General features: G+C 38.9%; 2 protein-coding genes across 2 annotated transcripts; one reads left to right on the plus strand and one right to left on the minus strand.

The window, feature by feature from the left end:
- The first annotated feature begins 7341 nt into the window (after positions 1–7341).
- On the plus strand, positions 7342–7833 carry LOC124365574 (high mobility group nucleosome-binding domain-containing protein 5-like). Its single transcript, XM_046821566.1, has 2 exons — positions 7342–7563; positions 7708–7833. The coding sequence occupies exons 1-2, from the start codon at positions 7342–7344 to the stop codon at positions 7831–7833; spliced, it is 348 nt and encodes a 115-aa protein (XP_046677522.1).
- A 2711-nt stretch (positions 7834–10544) lies between these two features.
- Positions 10545–12768, minus strand: LOC124365575. Its single transcript, XM_046821567.1, has 2 exons — positions 12619–12768; positions 10545–11450 (listed from the first exon to the last, which is right to left on the minus strand). Exons 1-2 carry the CDS (start codon positions 12766–12768, stop codon positions 10545–10547), a joined length of 1056 nt encoding a protein of 351 aa, XP_046677523.1.
- Positions 12769–19795: the final 7027 nt, after the last annotated feature.

The raw sequence follows: 19795 nt of genomic DNA on the forward strand, positions 1-19795 counted from the left end.
AGTGGAATGTACCCCTGTGGACTCAAGGACAAGCCCAGCGGTGTTCCAGGATGGTATGGACCAGGTACTAGCAGGGTTGAAAATGGGGTAAGCTGTCTGGGTTTTCCTTGAGTCGTATTGGTCATGGCACCAGCATATGATGACATGCTGAGCAGATTATGGCTGGTCTTGGAAAGGCTTAGATCTAGCCTCTATGATCTTAATCAACCAAATGTTCGTTTTAGAGGTATAGCGAGTCAAGATCTTAGGACATACGGTAAACGCCCAAGGTTATAAGTCCCAACCCTGACAAGATCAAGTAGTTTAAAGGACTTTGAGGCTCAAGACGAAAAGAGCTCTGCGATCCTTTATTGGTATGTGTAATTATTACAGATCTTTTGTGCCGAATTTCTCTAGGTAGTTGGTCCTTTAGTCATCTTACCAGAGAGGATGTAAGATTCCATTTGGGGTCTGACAGGAGGCAGCCTTTGTAGATCTGAAGAGCGCCTGACATCAGCTCCGATTCTTCACCCGCCGACATTTTCACCAAAGTTGCATTGGTTTGCACACTGATGCGAGTGGACCAAAGGAGTAGGCGCAGCCCTTATGCAAAAGGTTGGAGAACAGTGCTCTCCAGTTCGGTATGGATTCACGAAGGTTATCGGACGCCGGAGAGAAGAAATACATCAACTGAGAAAGAAAGAAGTGCACGCGGTTGGTCTGGGCGGCGCAAACTTTAGCAGTTCTTATGGGGCCGAAAGTTTACTATTAAAAAAAGGGGTGGGTGAACCACCACGCGCTATGTTGGTTAGAACAAGAACAGAGACCTATCGGGCAGGACTGGGCGTTGGGCTCCAACTTATGAATGTTGACTACAAGATTAAACACAAGCAAGGGAGAATGCAGTGGTACCAGGGATGTTGTTCAATGGAATCACGGAGGGGTTAGACGATCCCGGAGGATTCAGGACAAGACCAATGATATCCATTGTTAGCAATTAACCTGAAGATCTCCACCAGTCTACAGAGAGAAGATCCCGATTGCAAGTGGATTAATTGGATGCAGTTCAAAGACCCCGAGCGGATCAGCTAGCGCAGATGACGGTTGGTAAGAGGCTTTATGGTTGAAAGACGGGTTACTATTAAGAAGAATGTCCGCACATGTAGGTTCACAAGATGTTTACTAGTGATCCCAAAAAGTATCAGAGATGAGGGTGTTATTGAAGGTCATGACAAGTCGATTATCTGGCGGCCATCTGAGGTTCAGTTAAAACATTCTTCAAGATAAAAAGCAGATACTCTGGCTCCAAATTTGGTTAAGGAAGTTGAACGGTACGTACAAATCGTGCCCGGACTGCCAGAGTCGCAAGGACACCCAAACGGCTGCCGCAGGGCTTTACAACTGTATTCCGTGGGACAGCCATTAGATACCATAGGAGTGGACTTTTGGACCGTTTCCGAGGTCAGCGAAAAGGGAATGTGTATATAATAGTCAGCAGTATGTAATACGCTCAAAAGTGGGCAGAGGCCGATGCAACGCGAAACCAAGACTGCTGAAACAACAGCGAGGTTCCTAGTAAACAGGATAATCTGTAAGTTGGATGCCCCAAAGATGGATATAGTCAGATAGAGGGACTGATTTCACATCCTCCTTGGTGAAAGAATTGTTAAATGGATTGGGAAATACGAACAGTATTTAATTACAAATGCCTACCCACCCCATGTGTAATGGAATGACAGAACATTTTAACGGTACTTTGGCCAAATGCTGTTTCGAATTATGTCAGCACTAACAGGATAGTGAATGGAATTTGTATGTGAGCCTCTACTTGCTTTAGCTTATAACACATCTGTACAAGAGACCACTTCGACACACACCTTTTTCCTTGTATGGTCGAGAAGCACGGCTCCCCATAGACGTGTCCCTACGAAACATGCGTCAGAGTACCACCAAGTCGAGGAAGGCTGGAGAGGTTCAGAAGTGCCGGTGAAGACGTACACGAAGATAGTCAGCGGTACACAGTGAAGAAGAGCAGAAAAAGAGTTTGATTAGGGACCCATCGACATGTGGAAATTCTGAACCAGGGGAACAAGTAATGGTTTGTGGACTCCCATCCGCAAGAAGGGTAGATCGGACTATGCTGTACACAGATGATGTATGGACCCCATACAGGTCGAGGATAAGCAATCGGACGTGAACTACGTGTACTAGTCACAAAGGAAGAAGAAGCCTCCGTTCCAGGATACAATTCACGTTAGTCGGCTGGAAGCTGGTACTACCTAGGACACTGTGAGAGGGTTATGGTAAACAAAAACCAATAGTTCGACTAAAAGTAGTTGTAAATAATATTTAGTAAATAGGTTAGATTAATAATTATTAATGTGGACCATGTTCAATTTTTGGACTTTCCAATTTATTGTGAATTGTAGTGAGTGGTAGTAAGTAAAACCTTAACATTAGTGCATCGACATGAGGAATCATGAAGGTTGGGCTTCACGACAATAAATAGCCGGGACATGAACTATGATCGTGCGTCAGCAAGATCTAAGTTCGAAGGAAGGGTGAGAGTGTGTAGAAGGACCTTGATGAGGACAATTAGTTCGGTTAGTGTCGGTTGTCGCGTGGACGTAAGTGAATCTGAGACAACCTGAGTTCCCATAATCGTGGTTCATTATATATATTCATATACGTTTATTTCAGAACTGAATTTAATAATTTTCAATTATTAATTATTTATCGTACAGTGGTTTAAACACTTTTTTATTTCTTTGTTTAATGTGTTACTTGTGTGTGTACCTAAGTCATGACAGAGACGATGAACGAGGTGAGCGGCTACTGGAATACCAGATATGCGGTGATGTATGAGTTAAGTGTAAGTGTTCTCTTTGTGTGCAGTCGCAGTTACCGGGATTTTTTTTTTTTTTTGGCCTCCCCACCCCCCCCCAACCCTGCGACACCCGGGTGCCGATATCTGTAACTAACAGGGGTGTACTGGAAAGAGATTACCCGAGATGGTGATGTACGAGTCATCAGTTCCTCTAGTGTATCAAAGTGTGTTGCCTAGAGGTCAATATGGTATCATTTGTCACTGCCACAGATAATGGTTTTTGTAACAGGAGTATTAAATGTTCCCCAATGTATGTTGTTCGCATGGATTCTTCAGGCCGATAAAAGTATAGCGACAGCAAGTGAAATGGCTGAACTCGATGCCTCAGTGGGATATCCGATGTATATGTAATCTAATAGTATGTCTGCTAGAGTCAGAGGAATTTTGAGTATTGATAGGAGGATTTCGCCCATTGGTTGTGTGGCGAGTAGATAAACGACTAAACCGACAGTTAATACCTTTATTCATAAATCAATATATAATGTCAAAATTTGTAAATAGCTTAAGTGAGCAAGTAAAACTGAAGCCTTTTCAGAAATTAGAGAATGCTCATTTTAGGTATAAGAATTACAGTGCAGAAGTAGAGAGGACTTCGCACGTGTCTTGGATGTTGGCGTTAACAAACCAAGTTAATCGATCGATTTCAGAAGCAGGAATTCACAAACGAACAGAGAAATGATCACAAGAGTTAGTTTATGTTACAGGTGAGCGCGCACCATTCAGTACGTCAGTTACAATTGTTACAATTGATACACGCATAGAGGATATTGGAGTCAATGTCGAGAGGGGAAAGATCCCGATTTCCTATTTTTTTTTTTAAAACACAAAAAAAATAACTGTAGATAAGCTAAGAAGAGGATTTAACAAAATTAACAGTTGCATTTTAAAAGGCGGACAGCTATGACCTAGCAGATACCAGTGTTGGAAGTGTTAAAACACTGTAAGTTAGAAATAGGTGATTGTGATAATTTTTAACGGTAACTCAATCTTAATAAATTTGCAGATTCCAATCAAGAAAACTTACGTCCCCATTAAAATGAGAGATTGTATACACCTTTAAATAATACCTTTTGCGTGGTATATACCAGACTTGTACCATTAAGCAGGAAACGTCATTTTTGGTTAACAGTGAAGAACAGTATGGTTAGTGTTACAGGGGCAGCCTTGCAGCACTGTCAGCCCTGAATTTTAATAACTATGTATGTCCCCTGATACGCCGGTTGATGTCTGTGTCGGGTTTAAGTTGACCTAGAAAAAACATTTTAGGGTGCGACCCTACACGAGCTGAGGGCTCTCTATGTGTACTTTTCATGTGTTGTCAGGTGGGACGTCCCACTTATCACCCGATAGACGACTTCCACCTATGTACTAACCCATTTGTTGAGCATTTAGAGTTTGTGTGCAGAGATACAGTTCGAACACTTCAGTTTAAGATACAGTGCGTAAGTGCCTGGGTGACTTTCAGGAGAGTGCGTGTGATTGTAGCTTAGTTCGCTGACTCCCAATTTTGTTTCAGAAGTATCCGTGTAGGCAGAGGAAGCGGATTAAGTTAGCTGTGGCACACACATACTTCCAGCTTCGTGGTCAAAATTAAAAACTTTGAAAATCACCTCTAAAATTAATCATGTTTCCAGCACTTTCGAGACACTAGACGAATGCTTAGACAACGATTGGGCTAAGTACAGCTGTCGCACTGGAATTTATCTTTTACAGAACATAGAAAGTTAGAGAGCCCGACGCTTAAGGTTTTGTCAGTGGAGAGGGAATGTATTACATACACTGTCAGCCGTTGCTTGCTCTCCATTTATTTTTTGTTTACTAACCATAATTGTTGTGGATGAAATTCCCCATCTAGTAGGCTTAGGTATAGGAGCATTTGTGAGAGCAGAAAATGAATTAATTACCCCGAATCAGGAACAATGTATGTGGATTTATTTTTGTGCATTATAATAATATTGGTTCTGATTGGTTGTCGGTACGTCGTGGGATTGATGGGTAAAACTGGGATCCACAAGGGATCGAGCGAAAGGCGAACGACATAAGCGGATGACCGCCAAACGTGACGTTAGAGACGTGGCTTGCCAAAGAACTTGCCTATCACGGAGGGAGTCGATGGAAAGGAGTGAGAATAACTCTTGATGGTGGGACCACAGTTCAGTGATCAGGTATAAAGGATACCTGGTTAATCGTTGTAACCATAGGTAAATTCGAGGGTAAAACTGTATAACTGTGAAACGTTAATAGTGTATGATAAATTAAAAATGTCTAAAATATATTATTTCAGGAGATTATTGTTTCATGAATTCTAAAATGTAAGTACAGTGTGTGAATGAAAATGTCTGGGGTGGTGTGAACGTTTGAAATGAAAAAAACGTGTGGCCACTCAGAGTGAATGTGAGTGACATTTGTGTATTAGCTAATATAAGAGCTTATATTCCAAACTCGTTTATTATGATTGACTAGGTGAAATACATGTTCTGTTTTCAGCTGGTACGTTATACATACGCCAATATCAGGTAGAATGGTTTAGACGTTGATTTTGGATCTAATAAAATTAAATTGTGAAACTCATAATTATTCTGTAAATAAAGGGGACCCTTGAAATAGTTTTAGAATTCTAGATTAGGTTGAAGACTTAATGCTTTAAGAGGATTGGACGTCGCAATGAATATAATTTGTTAGCTAATATATATGGCTATTGTTTTATAACATGATGTTAAAACTGTTAATAATAATTATGTTGTCTCTTACAGTTGTCATTAACGTAATCATCGAATTTCAGCGTTGGACAAAGTTAGTTTCTAAAAAATATGATTTGTAACACTGTATACGAAACAAATGTTGTATATGGTTATGCTAACCAATGTTAAGAAAGAAGTAATTGCTTTTGTAATTTGTTTGTAAATTGGGTGAATAAAAATAATCAACAGTATTAGATCTGTCAATGCATTCAAAGTAACTTATAAGATGTTACGGGTATAGTCAGCTATTAAACATATTCTTGTGTGGTGTTTAGTGTAGTTATGTGAAAGGGAGTTAGATGTGTGTAAAGAATAAAATTTAAGAGATAAAGCTTTGTTTGAAAGAAGTCATTTTATGCTAAGCTCTTAAGGGCACCGGTGGGAGTCAGTAGCTCAGAGGCCAGGCCGGTGACGCGAGGTCAGGTGACCAGAGAGGCCGGCGGCTACTGCTGACCTCAGCTACTTTTGTCAAGTATGACACTGCCGCCGGTGTGCAACATCTTCAGTTACAAAAAAAAAAACCCCCCCCCCCTTTTTGTACCACCTATTACACTGTTAAATATCTGTATCCTGTAGTACAGGTTAGCTTTTAATGTTACTTAGTTTGGTTGACTTGTCTATGTTAATGAGTAGGAAGATGTCAAATATCTAGTATGCCTTTTCGTGGACTTTTTATTAACATTATTTAGTTTGGGTCCCTATATTAATATCACACTTTGTAAGGTTTTTTCTATAAAAAAAAGTGTTTTTTGCAAATCGTAAGTTATAGTAATGGGTAGATAATAAGGATTAATGTTATTAGTTAGTAATTTGGTAAATAGTTCTTAATAATATTATTATAGTGTTTGAATAGGAATATCGTCATTGTACTAGTATAAGAAAGGGCAATATAGAGGATTAATATATTTTGTTTTTTACTGACTCGCACAGAAACAGCTGAATGGTTCCGGAATGTGTCATGACTCATTTTTCATATACATTTATAATTTCCTGCTTTCAGTAATTAAATAATGTAAAGTTGTTTAATGTATTTTATAACTAGTAAAATGCTCGAAGTATACCTTACACGTAAGTATAGATGTTAATATAAGGGAGAATGGGACACCCACGCGGGTATTTAAGAGTAAGTTTCTTTGAAATCTAATGTTTCTGTTCAAATAAATGCGATTACACCAATAGAAACCATTGCTAACTAGAGTAGGTAGATAGGCTCTGTAGGACAAACATGTTTTTGTAGATTGAAGGGGCCAAACCTTTGTGAGAAACGAATTCATTGCGATGTTGCTGGAATAACATTTTAAATTAATAAAATTTTCCATGGAAATGATATTAGTGAGCGGGGTACGTATGGGAGCGGACGACTGAGGCTCGTGATCGGGCCGTCAACGCCAGAGACCTTTAAGTGTGATCGAGCCGTCAACGCCAGAGACTTTATGTGCAGTGTAAATGACTGTCCTGAGAAGTGGCTGCCGCAGTGTCGTTGTTCCAAGTGTTGCCTCCAAAATCTAAAACAACTATGACTGTTGGAGAAACCGGCGCTCTGCCACATGTTGCGATTCGCGGGCGAAACGTGAGGGTAACTTGTGCACTTGACCAGCCGCCCAGACTGAACACAACCAAGGGACCAGCTTGCCAGGGCCTGGAATAATGAAGAAGGACGAAATCCTTAGAGGGCATCAACCCCCAATAACTCCTTAATTTGGCTGGGTGGTTCTTTTGTGAGACGTCGGGGCAATGTTTCCGCCGTTGGAAGTACTGAATGACGGAGGGGGAGAGCAGAAGGTCGAGGAGAGAAGTAGTAAGAGCAAGAGCAAGAGAAGAGACAGAGCAAGGAGAGGACAAGAAGTGTTAGAGAAGGGAGAGGCAGGTAAAGAGAAGAAAGAGTGTGAGAAAGGAGTAAACAGGAGAGGAGAGATGCAGAGAGGAGGAGAGGTAGAGACGGGAGGTAGAAGTAAGGTAAAGTTTGAGAGAGAGGTAGAAGTAAGAAAAAGGTAGGGTAGCCAGTAAGGGTAGAGGAGAGGAGGAACGAAGAGGAGGGACGAGAGGAGGACGAGAGAGAGTGTCTGAGAGGTAGATGAAGAGAAGTGGCGATGTTACAAGAAAGAGGAAGGACGAAAGAGAGGAAAGAAGGGGACAAGAAGGGAGGAGGGGAGAGGAGAAACAAGAGAAGTGGGTGAGAGGAGCATGAGCGGTGAGACGAGAGAGGAGAGAAGGGGGAGTAGTTAAGAGAGAGAGTTAATAGTGTAGGTCAAATAGAGAGGTGAAGAAGCAGAGAGAGAAAGGTTGAGGTTAGGATAGCGTCAGAGAGGAGAGAGATGAGGAGACAAGAGGATTAGAGATGAGAGTAGGAGGACGGAAGCAGCAAGGTGAGGAGGAGAGAAGGAAGGAGAGAAGAGGGAGATGAAGAGGAGATGGAAAGAAGAGGAGAGAGGAGAAGAAAGAGAGAGAAGGAGAAGTAGAAAGAGAGTGATGAAAGGGCAGAAGAGTAGAGATAGTATGAAGGGCAATGTATGAGTGAGTAGGAGAGTGAGAAAGAGAGAGGAGGGAGTAAGCCGAGATAAGGGAGTAAGAGTATAAGAGTAGTAGTGTGAAGAGGTAAAGCGAACAGAGAGGGAGAAGCAGAGGAGAGAGTAGAGGGAGTAGAATGTTAGAGAGCAGCGAGCGTGGAATGAAGACCAGTAGTAAGGTAGTGAGTAGGTGGCAGAGGAGGTCTAGGAGAGAGAAGTAGAGGAGTCAGGAGGTAGAGGTAGTCGAGAGAAGGTAGATGGAGGGTTAAGGAGGAGTGGAGGAGAGAGGGCAGGGAGAAGAGGAAGAGGCAGCGAGGATGAGTGAAGATGAAGGAGGAGGAAAGAAGAGAAGGAGAGGAGATGGGTTTAAAGAGGATGGAGAGTGAGCATAGGTAGGTGAGAGAAATCGGAAAGGTTATAGAAGAGAGAGAATTAGAGGAGAGCAGATAGAGGTGAGCAGAAGGAGAGGTGTGTGTGCTTATTAACGTAAGGCCTGGATTGGCCGTGTGAGGTGTTGTAGGGTGGGTGTGTTGTGAGTTATTTGAGGGTGTGGGAGAGAGTAGAAGAGGCAGAGAGTAAGAGAGGTCAGCAAGTGAGAGAAGATGAGGTGGAAGAGGGGAGGTGAGAAGGGGTAGAGATAGGTATAGTAGGGGTAAGAATTGAGTAGAAGAGTTAGAGAGAGAGTGTAGAAGTAGCAGAGCTAAGGAGAGAGAAGGGTAGGAGGTCAGAGGTAGGCAGAGAAGAGGAGGTTAAGAGAAAGGAGAGGAGAGGAGAGTAGTAATATTAGTGGAGATAGTTGGTAGGAGAAAGGAGGTGAGTAGAGGTAAGTAGGAGGTAGCAAGGTAGGAAGCAGAAGGTCAGGAGAGAGGAAGAAGAGTTGTAGTGGAGGAGTGAGAAGAGGGTCAGCATTGGAGAGAGAGAAGAGAGAGTAAAAAAGTGTGAACGCAGGTCTGAAGAAAGAGGAGAAGCGAGGGTAGAGGAGGAAAGAGGGTAGCTGAGCAGTAGCGAGGTAAAAAGAGGAGGAGATGGAGAAGAAGGTCAAGAGGAGAAGTAGAAGAGAGTGAGTGAGTGGGAGTACGAGAGTAGAATAGTGAGATGGGCAAAAGGGCAGCAAGAGAAGGTAGGTAGAGAGGAGAGTAGGGAGAGCAAATGAGAGGAGTAGGAGAGTATAGGTAGAGATGAGGAGAATGTAAGAATGAGAGGAGGGAGTAAAGTGTACGATGAGAGAAGGAAGGCAGATAGAGGGAGAGAGGTGAGAAAGGTACATAGTGATGGTTAAGAGGCAAGAGAGAGGAAGGTCAAGAGGGATGAGGGGGAGAGGCAATAGAGTGTGTGAGAGAGTAAGTGAGAGAGAGAGGAGAGGGTAGAGAAGAGAGGAGAGTAAAGCGAGCAGAGTAGAAGAGAGGTAGGAAGGTGAGAGAGAAGGAGAGGTTAAGCAGATAGAGGAGAGAGAGGTATAAGAAGAGAGAGAAGATAAGAGAGGTCGAGAGTAGGAGTGAGTAGTGGTGGGAGAAGTTAGAGTGCAGGAGTAGAGAAGTAAGGAGATGGGGGAAGACGTTCAGAAGAGAGAGAGAAGGTGAAGAGAGGGAGTGGCTGGAGTAGTTAGTAGTGAAAAGAGGAGCAAGTGAAAGGAGAGAGGTAGGTTGAGAGAGAGTATTAGAATAGGTTGAGAGAGAGATAGGAGAGGTCAAAGAGAAAAGTAGGTCAAGTAAGCGTCTACATATTAATATATCTATTTAACATAATCTCTCTCGCGAGAGTAGACCGGAATTCGTCGGAAATGACTAATAATCTATTAATCAAGAGATAGAAGGAGGCATGAGCCCCCAATCACCCCCCCCATCAGACCCACCCCCCCCCCCGCCCATCCTCCGCAGAAAGGCCCCCCCCCCCCCCCACCGCACCCCCCCCCCCCCCCCCCCCCCCCCCCCCTCCCCCCTAGTAGTGGAGGAGCTAGGAGAGCGAGAAGAGAGAGAAAGGTCAAGACGAGAGAAAGCGAGGAAGCAGGAGGGTGATAGACGTAATGGGGAGGATGAGAGAAGGAGTGGTCAGGGTAAGAAAGTATAGGAGAAGGCGAGGAAGTAGGAAGAGAAGAATAGAGGAGAGCAGGTGAAAGGAAGCGTAAATGTAGGTCTGAGTAAGGAATGGAGAGAAGAGAGAAGAGATGTAAGGAGGAGAGAGGTAGGGCAGAGAAGAGGAGGTCAGAGAGAGTAGGTCAGAAGTTCATGGAAGAGTCAGAGACAGTGTAGGTGGGGAGAGAAGTAAGGAAGGAGGTCTAGGGATGAGAAAGACGAGGACGAGAGTGAGTAAGAGAGAGGAAAGAAGAAAGCAGATAGAGAGCTCAAAGAGTGAGTAGAGGAGGAAGAGAGAGGAGGTGAGGAGAGAGTGATGATAAGAGGAAGGGTCAGGTAAAGGGTTCAGCAAGAAGTGTCAGGAGAAGGAGGAAAGAGGCGGATTAGTAGAAGTAGTGGAGAGGAGTAGAGTCAGAGGATGGGTTAGGATCGAGGCCGGGAGAGAAAGTAGCGGGTGAGGAGAAGGGCAAGAGTGAGGAGAGAAGGAGAGGTAATAGGAGCAGAGAAGAGGAAGAGGTAGTAGAAGGAGCCAAGTAGAAAGAGAGGGTGGAGTTGAGGTAGCAAGGAGTAGAGGAAGGAGGAAGGTCAAGTATGAGGGAAGAGAGAGAGAAGGAAGTGGTAGTGCAAAACGTGAGGAGGTGAGACGTATAATAAGGTCAGAGTTAGGTAAAACAAGAGTGATAGGAGGAGTGTCGAGCAGTGTCAGCAGGAGCCGAGTAAGGAGAAGAGTAGGAAGAGTAAGCAGTTGGTAGGAGAGAGGTGAGGGAGAAGATGAGGAGGTGGAGAGTGTCAGCAAGGGGAGATCGAGTATGCGCAGAGGAGAGATAACGAAGGAGTAAGAGAGAGAATGGAGAGAGTGCAGCGTCGAGAGAAGAAGGGAGGAGGGAGAGAGTGGGTAGGAGTGAAGAGAGAGAGTAGGAGAGTACGGGTGAGATGAGAGAAGAGACGATGTGTAGGATAGGAAATGAGAGAAAAGGAGAGTGATAGGGAAGAAAGCGGGACGTGTATTAGAAGGAGAGTAGAGTACGAGAGTCAAGGATGAGGTGCGAGGTAGGGAGGGAGGGCAACAGTACACGAGGAAGAGAGAGTAGACGGTGGAGAGAGAGGAAGTGGAGGAGGTGTGAGTAGGAAGGGAGGAAAGGAGATAGGTAGAAATATAGGTAGGAAAGGTAGTCTGAGGAAAAGAGAGGAGAATGAGACGAAAGGTAGGAAGATAGAAGGAGGGGTAGGAAGACAGTGAAAGAAGGAGTGATGTAGTGAGCTGCTGAAAAATTAGTTAAGAGCAAGAGATGGAAGGTAGTGTAGGAAGCAGGAAAGAGGTAGTAAGAGAGGGTTAGAGAGAGGCAAGTTGAGGAAGAAGCAGAGGAGGTACAGGTATCGTAGTGAAGGAGGAGGTTTAGGAGAGAGGAGAGGTGGGGCGGTAGAGGGAGTGAGGAGCTAGAGGATGGAAGGAGAAGGGGTCTGATGTAGCAGAGAGTAGGTAGAGAGGTAGAGAAAGAAGGAAAGTGGGAGAGCGAAAGCAGAGAGGTAGTAGTAGAGGAGGAGTGACAGAGGGGAGAGAGGGAAATAGCAGAGAGTAAAGAGAAGGAGAGAGGAGTAGAAGAGGGTACAGAGGGACAAGATGCAGTAGGGTAGAGAGGGAGTACGTAGAAGAGGAAGAAGAGAAGTAGAAGAGGAGAGACGAGTCAGAAGAGGTAAGTGTAGGAGGCAAGAAAGTAAGAGAGGGGTAAGAGTTAGGTTCAAGTGAGGAAGATGAAGTTCAGTGAGGAGGAGAGTGAGAGAGTCAAGAGGCAAAGTAGTGTTTAAGAAGACGGAGGTCAGGTCAAGAGGTCAGCAAGGAAAGATCAGAAAAGTAGAGGAAGACTGGGAAGTAGAGGAGTAGAGGGCGTGAGGACGGAAGGTTAGGGAGTTAGGTAAGGTCATGTGTCAGCAAGGGGAGCGCCAGATGGCGTTTTACGTGAGAGGCACTCCGGTCGAGCGGACGTCCGAGCTCCCTGCGGGCCCCGATCAGTGTAGGGCTTAGCTAGTGATGGTCGTGACGCGTGGTGGGTCCATGGAGTTCGGGAGTGTTGTCGTTTGATTATAAAGTTGCTGTAATTCTGAGCTGCGTTTGATTCTCCTGGGTACACCCACTTCGCACCCAGCTGAGCAGGAGGCGTGACAAAATAGTTGGAGATGTATAAATTAAGTTTTAGTATCCTGATTTAAACACTCGGCATACTTAGTACCTACATTACTTGTTTTAAGTTAAATTTTAGATATTTTTAAATACAATATTTTGTGATTATTCTGCTGTACCTCTTTAATTTATTACCTCTTTCTTTATTCAATATTATTACTGGAACATAATTTATTTCTTAATAAAAGGAACAGTGGATTATTTATTTTTAGCACGTAATAGTAAACACAAAGAGATAGAAAATGCGTTGTACTTTAATCTGCATATTTGTAGCTCTAGGCTTAAGCTCAGAAGATATGCATCCATTAGAATAGATAAGATCTGAGTCACGCGAACTCTCTACAAGGTTGAGATGACCTCGAGTGTTTCGTGGCTTTGTCTTTAGCACGAGTTTCCTACTCATTCGGAAAAAGGTAGATTTCACATATCTATAATCTTAAACTCTACAAGACAAAAACACATTATATATGCATATAAATAGCAACGATTGAAGTCTACATACTTATAATATTTTTTAAGTTTTTAAGTTTATATTATCTTAGTATTTAAGATAATAGAAAATATTTGTATTTTGCACAATCTACTATTTTGTATTTTTAAAACAAGAGATGGTTAATATTTAACCATCATATCACATTGTAAGGTGTTAAACTATTGAATACGTTAATATAGATAGCAACAGAAAATAATTAGATTATGAAAATATAAATATTTTTGTTCAATTTTGTTAAAATCATATGTACGTAAAACTACGACTTATAAATTCTAGTGTTGAAACAATGTAGTTTCCGTACCACAGAAATAATGCAGTTTATTTCAGCAGTTCAAATTACATAAAAACCTTTTAATGGCCTATTTTTATAATCTAAGAATAAAAATTACGAAATTAAAACTTAAAATTCAATTTACTACATATTGACTTCTAATCACACTTCATTTCAAACGTTGGTATTAAATCAAATAAAGAAAACTTATCCCATTATTGGTTGACTGATAGAAAAGCTTATCACACACGGTGTTGGACTATTGTATGAAAATTTACTTCACTATAGGCAATACTGAATTTGATTATTGTGCATTAGGAAATATATTATAATTAATCTTACAATATTATGACAAAGATGAAATAGTTGAATAAGTGCCTTTGTATACCTAAAGCAATCATATGATCTCTAATATATACTGTTTTTACAAATGTAACCTAACTATAGGATTGAAATAATGAAATTAAATTTTTTATACAACCTAAGCGATGTCGATTAAATGACACGTGACATATTAATACATGCAGCCTAACTATCACAACACATACAGAATTATATTTAAGATAAGTTTGTGATATAATTTTAACACTCCTATCAAAACTTACTTAATAAAGTCACTTATGAGAGGCTGCTCCCTTTTCTGCCTTATTATGTCCGTCCTCATGGGCCACTCGCCTAAGCGAAGATACTATCAAACAGAATAAGGGGGAGATCGACACAGTACAAGGTCGACCGCTAACGTTTATACCATTTAAACGTATGAAACATTAAGTCCAAAATTGTTTAATTACTAACAGTGATTTAAACCTTGTCAACGAAATCACTTATTTCGTCTCATAACGAAATAAATTGTGGCATGTCACGTTATTGTATCATTGTATACAAACTATCAATATAACAATACTGCTCCTGGTTTCACAAACTTATAAATTCCTATCAATTACTTAAATTCTGAATACGAAGTTACTTTATTTGGTCTTATAACATAATGAGTCTCCTATGTACGTTTTTTTACAACAAAGATAATAACCACATGTGCTTGTATATAAATACAATATAACTCATTATTAACAGAGTATCTATTATGCACTATTATACTTGTGTACATAACTGTCTCCGTATCTAGACAAAGGGTAGGAAACAAAACATCGACTACAAAGATACGTGGCTACTTTATCTTTAAAAATGCGCCTCGACAAGGGCTCTGTTAGGCCACATTGCCGCTTAATTGGTCCTCTAGGGTTCCACTTAAATGCGAGCGTTCCTTAACTGGAACAGCAGCTCATGTCACTTGTCTACAACAGAGTACAATACTTGCTATGAAAGTCCTGTGTACAATATACTTAATGTATAATAGGAACTGGTGTTACTTGTTGTTACAGTTACCCGTTTCTAAAATGTTAACGAAATATTTATGAATTTCTCTTGATAAAGTTGTCATAAGCAAAAATGTTACTTTTATACTTAAGTGATAAAATTGTTTTCTAACATATAAAGAGTGTAACAAAAGCATGTTTTGTGATACACTGAGTGTCCCAAACTTTATGCACACGGAATGGTTCTTGGAAAATGTCGAGATACATAAAAAAATTACTATAAAAAGTTATAAAATTGACTTGAACCCCGCTTACTAGTCTCAAAAAATGTTTTCTTTATACTATTGGGGAGTCGGATGACTTTTTGGGAAAAAATTTTTTTTTTTTTTTTGCGTGTTTCTTATTATTTTGACTTTTAAGTTTCATTTGACACCTAAGTTATTAAGTTCTGACATCTAGAACAGTTGTTATTGGCATTTTTATAAATGCGCGCACTCAACTTTTAGTGGGGTCGGTCGGCAGTCACCAGCTGTTTGAACAAACTTACGGTACAACATTATACATTATTATATATACAGCTTTTTGTAAACTGTGAGCAAAATGGAGTCATTTGTAAATGGAGTCCATAAAACCAATTTCCAGAGACTTATGCCAAACAAGTCTCCTATCTAAATGTTTACATGGGGGCACTCAAAACCCGTGCGAATCACTGAACAGCATTATCTGGTCAAGGCTCCCCAAAATTACATTTATAATGAAAACCACTTTAGAATTTGGAGCTTATGATGCTGGAGCTTGTTATAGCGATGGAAACATTGCTAAGTGTAGAATTTTGAGTAAGCTAAACATTAGACCAGGGAGAAACTGTGTGAAAGTGATGACGCGATTGGACAATACTAGGATTTGGAAAGCCGATAAAGCAATAGAAGACATAGAGACAAAGTGTTGTCGGGAATTGACCTCAGCTAAAAGGAAACTAGAGGACCATTATGAACAGCAGGAAGACCCTGACAACCCTGCATATGGAGCTGGAATGCACTAGGGTGAGTTATTGTCATATGATAACCTGCGTTTTGACTTAAAATGCGTTTTCCGGAAAACGGTGTTTTTTTACACAAATGTATCTTTATCTCCTAAACCAAAAAAGATATTGCCCTACTTTTTTTTGTTTTGATTGCCATATATAAATACAGATTGAAGGCACAGGAAATTACATTTATTATTTTCAGTTCCAAGTTACATACGTTCAAACAGTAACTTTTTAAAATTTTTTATGCTAATATATAAAAAATTACTTAAATATATGATACCTTAAAATGCTGTGCCTTAAATATACAAAAATATATGCATAATAAAATAAAAAAAGGTTTAAGTTTTTATCTGTAACGGTTTCTTAGAAAATGGTACATAAAGTTGTACTATTTAACATGGAAAAGATAGGGTAATCCGACTCCCCTTAAAAACTAGAAGAAGGTCATTCACGTTTTAATGTATAAAGTTTTAATTACAAATAGTAATAAGAGTGCTGACAACTACTTAATGACAACTAACAACTCAGACACAATATGTGACATTCGCCATGTAAGAAACTATAACACAAACAACATGCAAACGCTCTATCCCTCATCATCATCCAACCAAAAGGATTAGGGTATTAGATACGTACATTTATCAGGTGAATTGCATATCACATAAATTGGCTGGAGTTTACACAAGAGAATAAATTATTACAGGTGAATTAGTACAATAAAATGCAGATTAATGAAGCTCTTAAAACCGTTTGAAAATAGTTGTAGGAATAGAGCTATATTAAATTCAAATAAGAAAAATCCGAAAAAGAGCCATCCTCCTTACATACTAAAATCTACTCATAAAATAGGAAACATATTAAGGGATCTCAATACAAAACCTTTATCATACCAACTTATATTTTTTAGAAAAAAACTTAAATACTATTTTCAGTTCTAGATAAAATTACATATATTTCTAAACATCTCATTAATAAATTTAAACGTAGAGAAATTATATAGTATTTTTTATTGGAGAATCTGTTCTTACTTATATAGTCCACAGGATGCCATTGTTTGTTAACAGAACACTCTACAACACAACGAGTAATGAGAATGTTGGGTTTGTCAGGAACAAACCACGAGCCAGAGATGAGGTTGGTACAGTGTGACCTGGATTGTGCACGTGTTACATAGTACAATAGTCTACTGCGATTATACACTATAAATAGGTAATAATATGTTTATAGTCGTAGAACTGGTGAAATAGATTTTGTTGTGTATAAATTGAATATTTTCAGGCAATATCCTATGAAAAAACGCTTGCTAATTATATTTTTAATTAGCTGAGCATTAGCTATGCTATTACTTTGTTCTAATAGATTAATCAATTATTTTTATAGAATTAACATTAATAACATTAAGCTTGTTGGACATATCTAGAATCTTTAAAAAGACTATTTACAAACCCTGAAATTTTTAGTTGATGATAACAGGAAAATAGTGAATCATGGACTGCTGAAATTTTTTTATTAGGCTCCCCTATATTAACAGAGTTCGAAAAAGAAATCGCAGCTCCCAGCTCCGCCATTTATACTGAGTTATATTGCATAACAATTTTAACATGACACTTTCTTGAACAAAATTCAGGTAGCTTTGCACGCGAGAGGATATAATTTACTTGTATCCCTTGGCATCTAGCCTAGACAGGTGTTGCAAGAAGTAGCTATACATTTTTATACTAGATATCAGCACTTGACTGATTTTACTTCTATTTGTCCACTGATTAATGGAATGAGGATATGATTTCTGCAGTAAAACATTTATAAAAAAATATATATAAAATCATTTCACCTGTACCCCTTGGCTTCTCAACCCTTCATGTGGGGTTTTAAAGTTTGCCATACTAACTGGTGTAGCCTAGTTAACCCTACCAATACAACTCCAATTTTCGGCTATTTAGCGTGTACCATTTTATTATTTATACACTGCTATTAATTCCAAATTAATGAACAAAAAGTGAAGGTCACCACGAAACACTATCTTGAAATAAGTAGTTACACTATTTTGTATTTTGTAAAAAGATATTTTGACAAATATTAAAATTTTACTGTTTTAGTTTTGTATGAAACTTCTTTTCTACATAGCCATGAATGAGCACTATGTCTAGCATGCATCTAAGTTTCAAGAATAAAAATCATTCTGATGTGCATAAAACCATGGTCGGTTACTACAGCCAGTTTTTCCAGCATTTAATCTTTAAACACACGACTAATAAAATAGAAGTTTGGAACGTACAAACCTAACAATGGACAAACGTTATGTTGTCGTATCTAGATGGTCATGCATTCTTCCTGTTACACAAATTTAATAAAAACCCTGCTATAAAACCAAAGAAATTTTTATTAGAATAAGATATATTTAATATCATTATCGCTTAATGCCAATATAAATAATTTACAGTAAATAAAATCGTTTAATAAACTCATAGCACATAGAAAATTTTAAACTTTCATTAAAGATTTTCTTGTTTTTGCTAACAATGTTAACAATGCTAACAATTATAAAGGTTCAGTTTAAGTAATTATTTTGTAATAAATATTAAGACTGGTTTTACAGAAACATGCTGATAAAAAAGTAATATACAGGAAATCGAAATCATTCAGAGTGTAATGGCGTCGGATATTAGACCAGATGTTGCTGACGGCTATTTCTGATTTCCGCAGATATTTCTCTCCATCATCAAACTGTTAAATTGTGTTTCATATTTAGATCACTTTTATCTTGTGCATTTACATACAGAAATGTTTAATACTTAATACTTTCAGCACAGAAAATGTTGTATATAAATACATTGTAAGATCTGTTTAAGAAACCTCAGTTGAAGATTGCGTTCCACATGTGATGTGTATATTTTTACATAGAACCATATGAATTTTATTCATTTTTAAGTAAATGGATACTGAAAACATTTATTTATTGTACACCAGGTACTTGTTATTGGTTCTTAGTAATATTGGTATGGATATAGTAGGTTATTATTGTACTGATCAATTACACCATAATAAAACCACTCAACGAGCAAGACATACGAATTTTCTTAGAAAATCATTTTATGAACTTATCCATTTCGAATTTTTTTAAACATTTATAGAAGTTTCAATACAGCGTGATGGCCGTTGCTTATTTTATACTAATAATAATATAGATGCGAAAGTGCCTTAAACAAAGGCACATACAAAGGCATTTTTCTTTTTTTTGGTATCTGTTTTATAAACAGTTTACTTTGATTTTACGTGTAAAATACTACACAGATTCCATTAAAATTGTACTTGGACATTCTCATAGATACTGGGTAAAAATATAAGTCTATTTCCATTTCGAAAATCCCTAAGAGTTACGCCTAAATGGTCTTTAAATTATATGCATTAAAAGCTCTGAAGTGATTTCAGCAAGGTTTCAACAGTGCAGCTTTCACTAATAAATGACTTATCATAATTGAATTTGTTTTGACAATAACAAAAGTTAACATAGTTTTTTAATAGATTATAAAATATAATAAGTCCAACATTTTTATTAAAGTTTCTAGTCCTGATAATTTTAAAGTCTTGAAACTATTTATAATCATGTGTTCGATTTTTATCCTTGTACTTTTTTAAGTCCTCTAAGGTATCACAGCAACATAGACATACCATCAAGTATTTAAAAATGTAAAAGATTCCTCAACACACATCTTAAATTCGTTATTAAAATATGATACCTACTTTAGACTATGTTTAAAGGGATTGATACTTAATGTTAAATCGAGGGTTGAGATCTTTATATACAGGTAGCATGAGTTTTGAATACTATTATTATAATAATAAAGTAGAAGCCACCTTGCATAATAGGTGTCACCTAGGCTACATGCATTTATAATATATGGCTATATCTATTTTACATATTAAAATATCATATATTTATACTAAAATTGTTTCAAGACCTTTTTTTATAGGGCTTTCTCATTGCCAACGAGGTTACCCATAAGAGATGTTTACTAATCCTCAGCCGTTTACAAAATCAAATATGTCTATGACATACCTGGTATTCCATAACAAATTGCGAGGTGAAATGCAGGTAACTGCTAGTTAATAATAAATAAGAGCAAATTTATTAAGATGTACATCTTAAAATCCTCACAACCTGTGTAGTTAACGTAGAATAGTACATTTTAATAGCTTACAATGTGTTTGCGGTTAAAAGAACATAGGAAGAGGTCGAGACAAACTCACTATTTCGGTTACGAAATCCACCTCTTTTGGTTAAGAATAAAGTGACACTTTTAGAATGTCAAGGAAGTTGCC

This window comes from Homalodisca vitripennis, chromosome 6 (assembly GCF_021130785.1).
Source record: "Homalodisca vitripennis isolate AUS2020 chromosome 6, UT_GWSS_2.1, whole genome shotgun sequence".
Classification (NCBI taxonomy): Eukaryota; Metazoa; Arthropoda; class Insecta; order Hemiptera; family Cicadellidae; genus Homalodisca; species Homalodisca vitripennis.

What these genes read in the sequence shown, in the direction of transcription:
- LOC124365574 (XM_046821566.1), top strand. Translation starts at nt 7,342, where the DNA reads ATGTTTCCGCCGTTGGAAGTACTGAATGACGGAGGGGGAGAGCAGAAG. An exon ending in AGACGGGAGGTAGAAGTAAG is followed by an intron (nt 7,564 to 7,707) that starts GTAAAGTTTGAG and finishes CGATGTTACAAG; the next exon opens with AAAGAGGAAGGACGAAAGAG.
- LOC124365575 (XM_046821567.1), bottom strand. Translation starts at nt 12,768, where the DNA reads ATGAGTAGGAAACTCGTGCTAAAGACAAAGCCACGAAACACTCGAGGT. An exon ending in CTACAAATATGCAGATTAAA is followed by an intron (nt 11,451 to 12,618) that starts GTACAACGCATT and finishes CTAATTTTTCAG; the next exon opens with CAGCTCACTACATCACTCCT.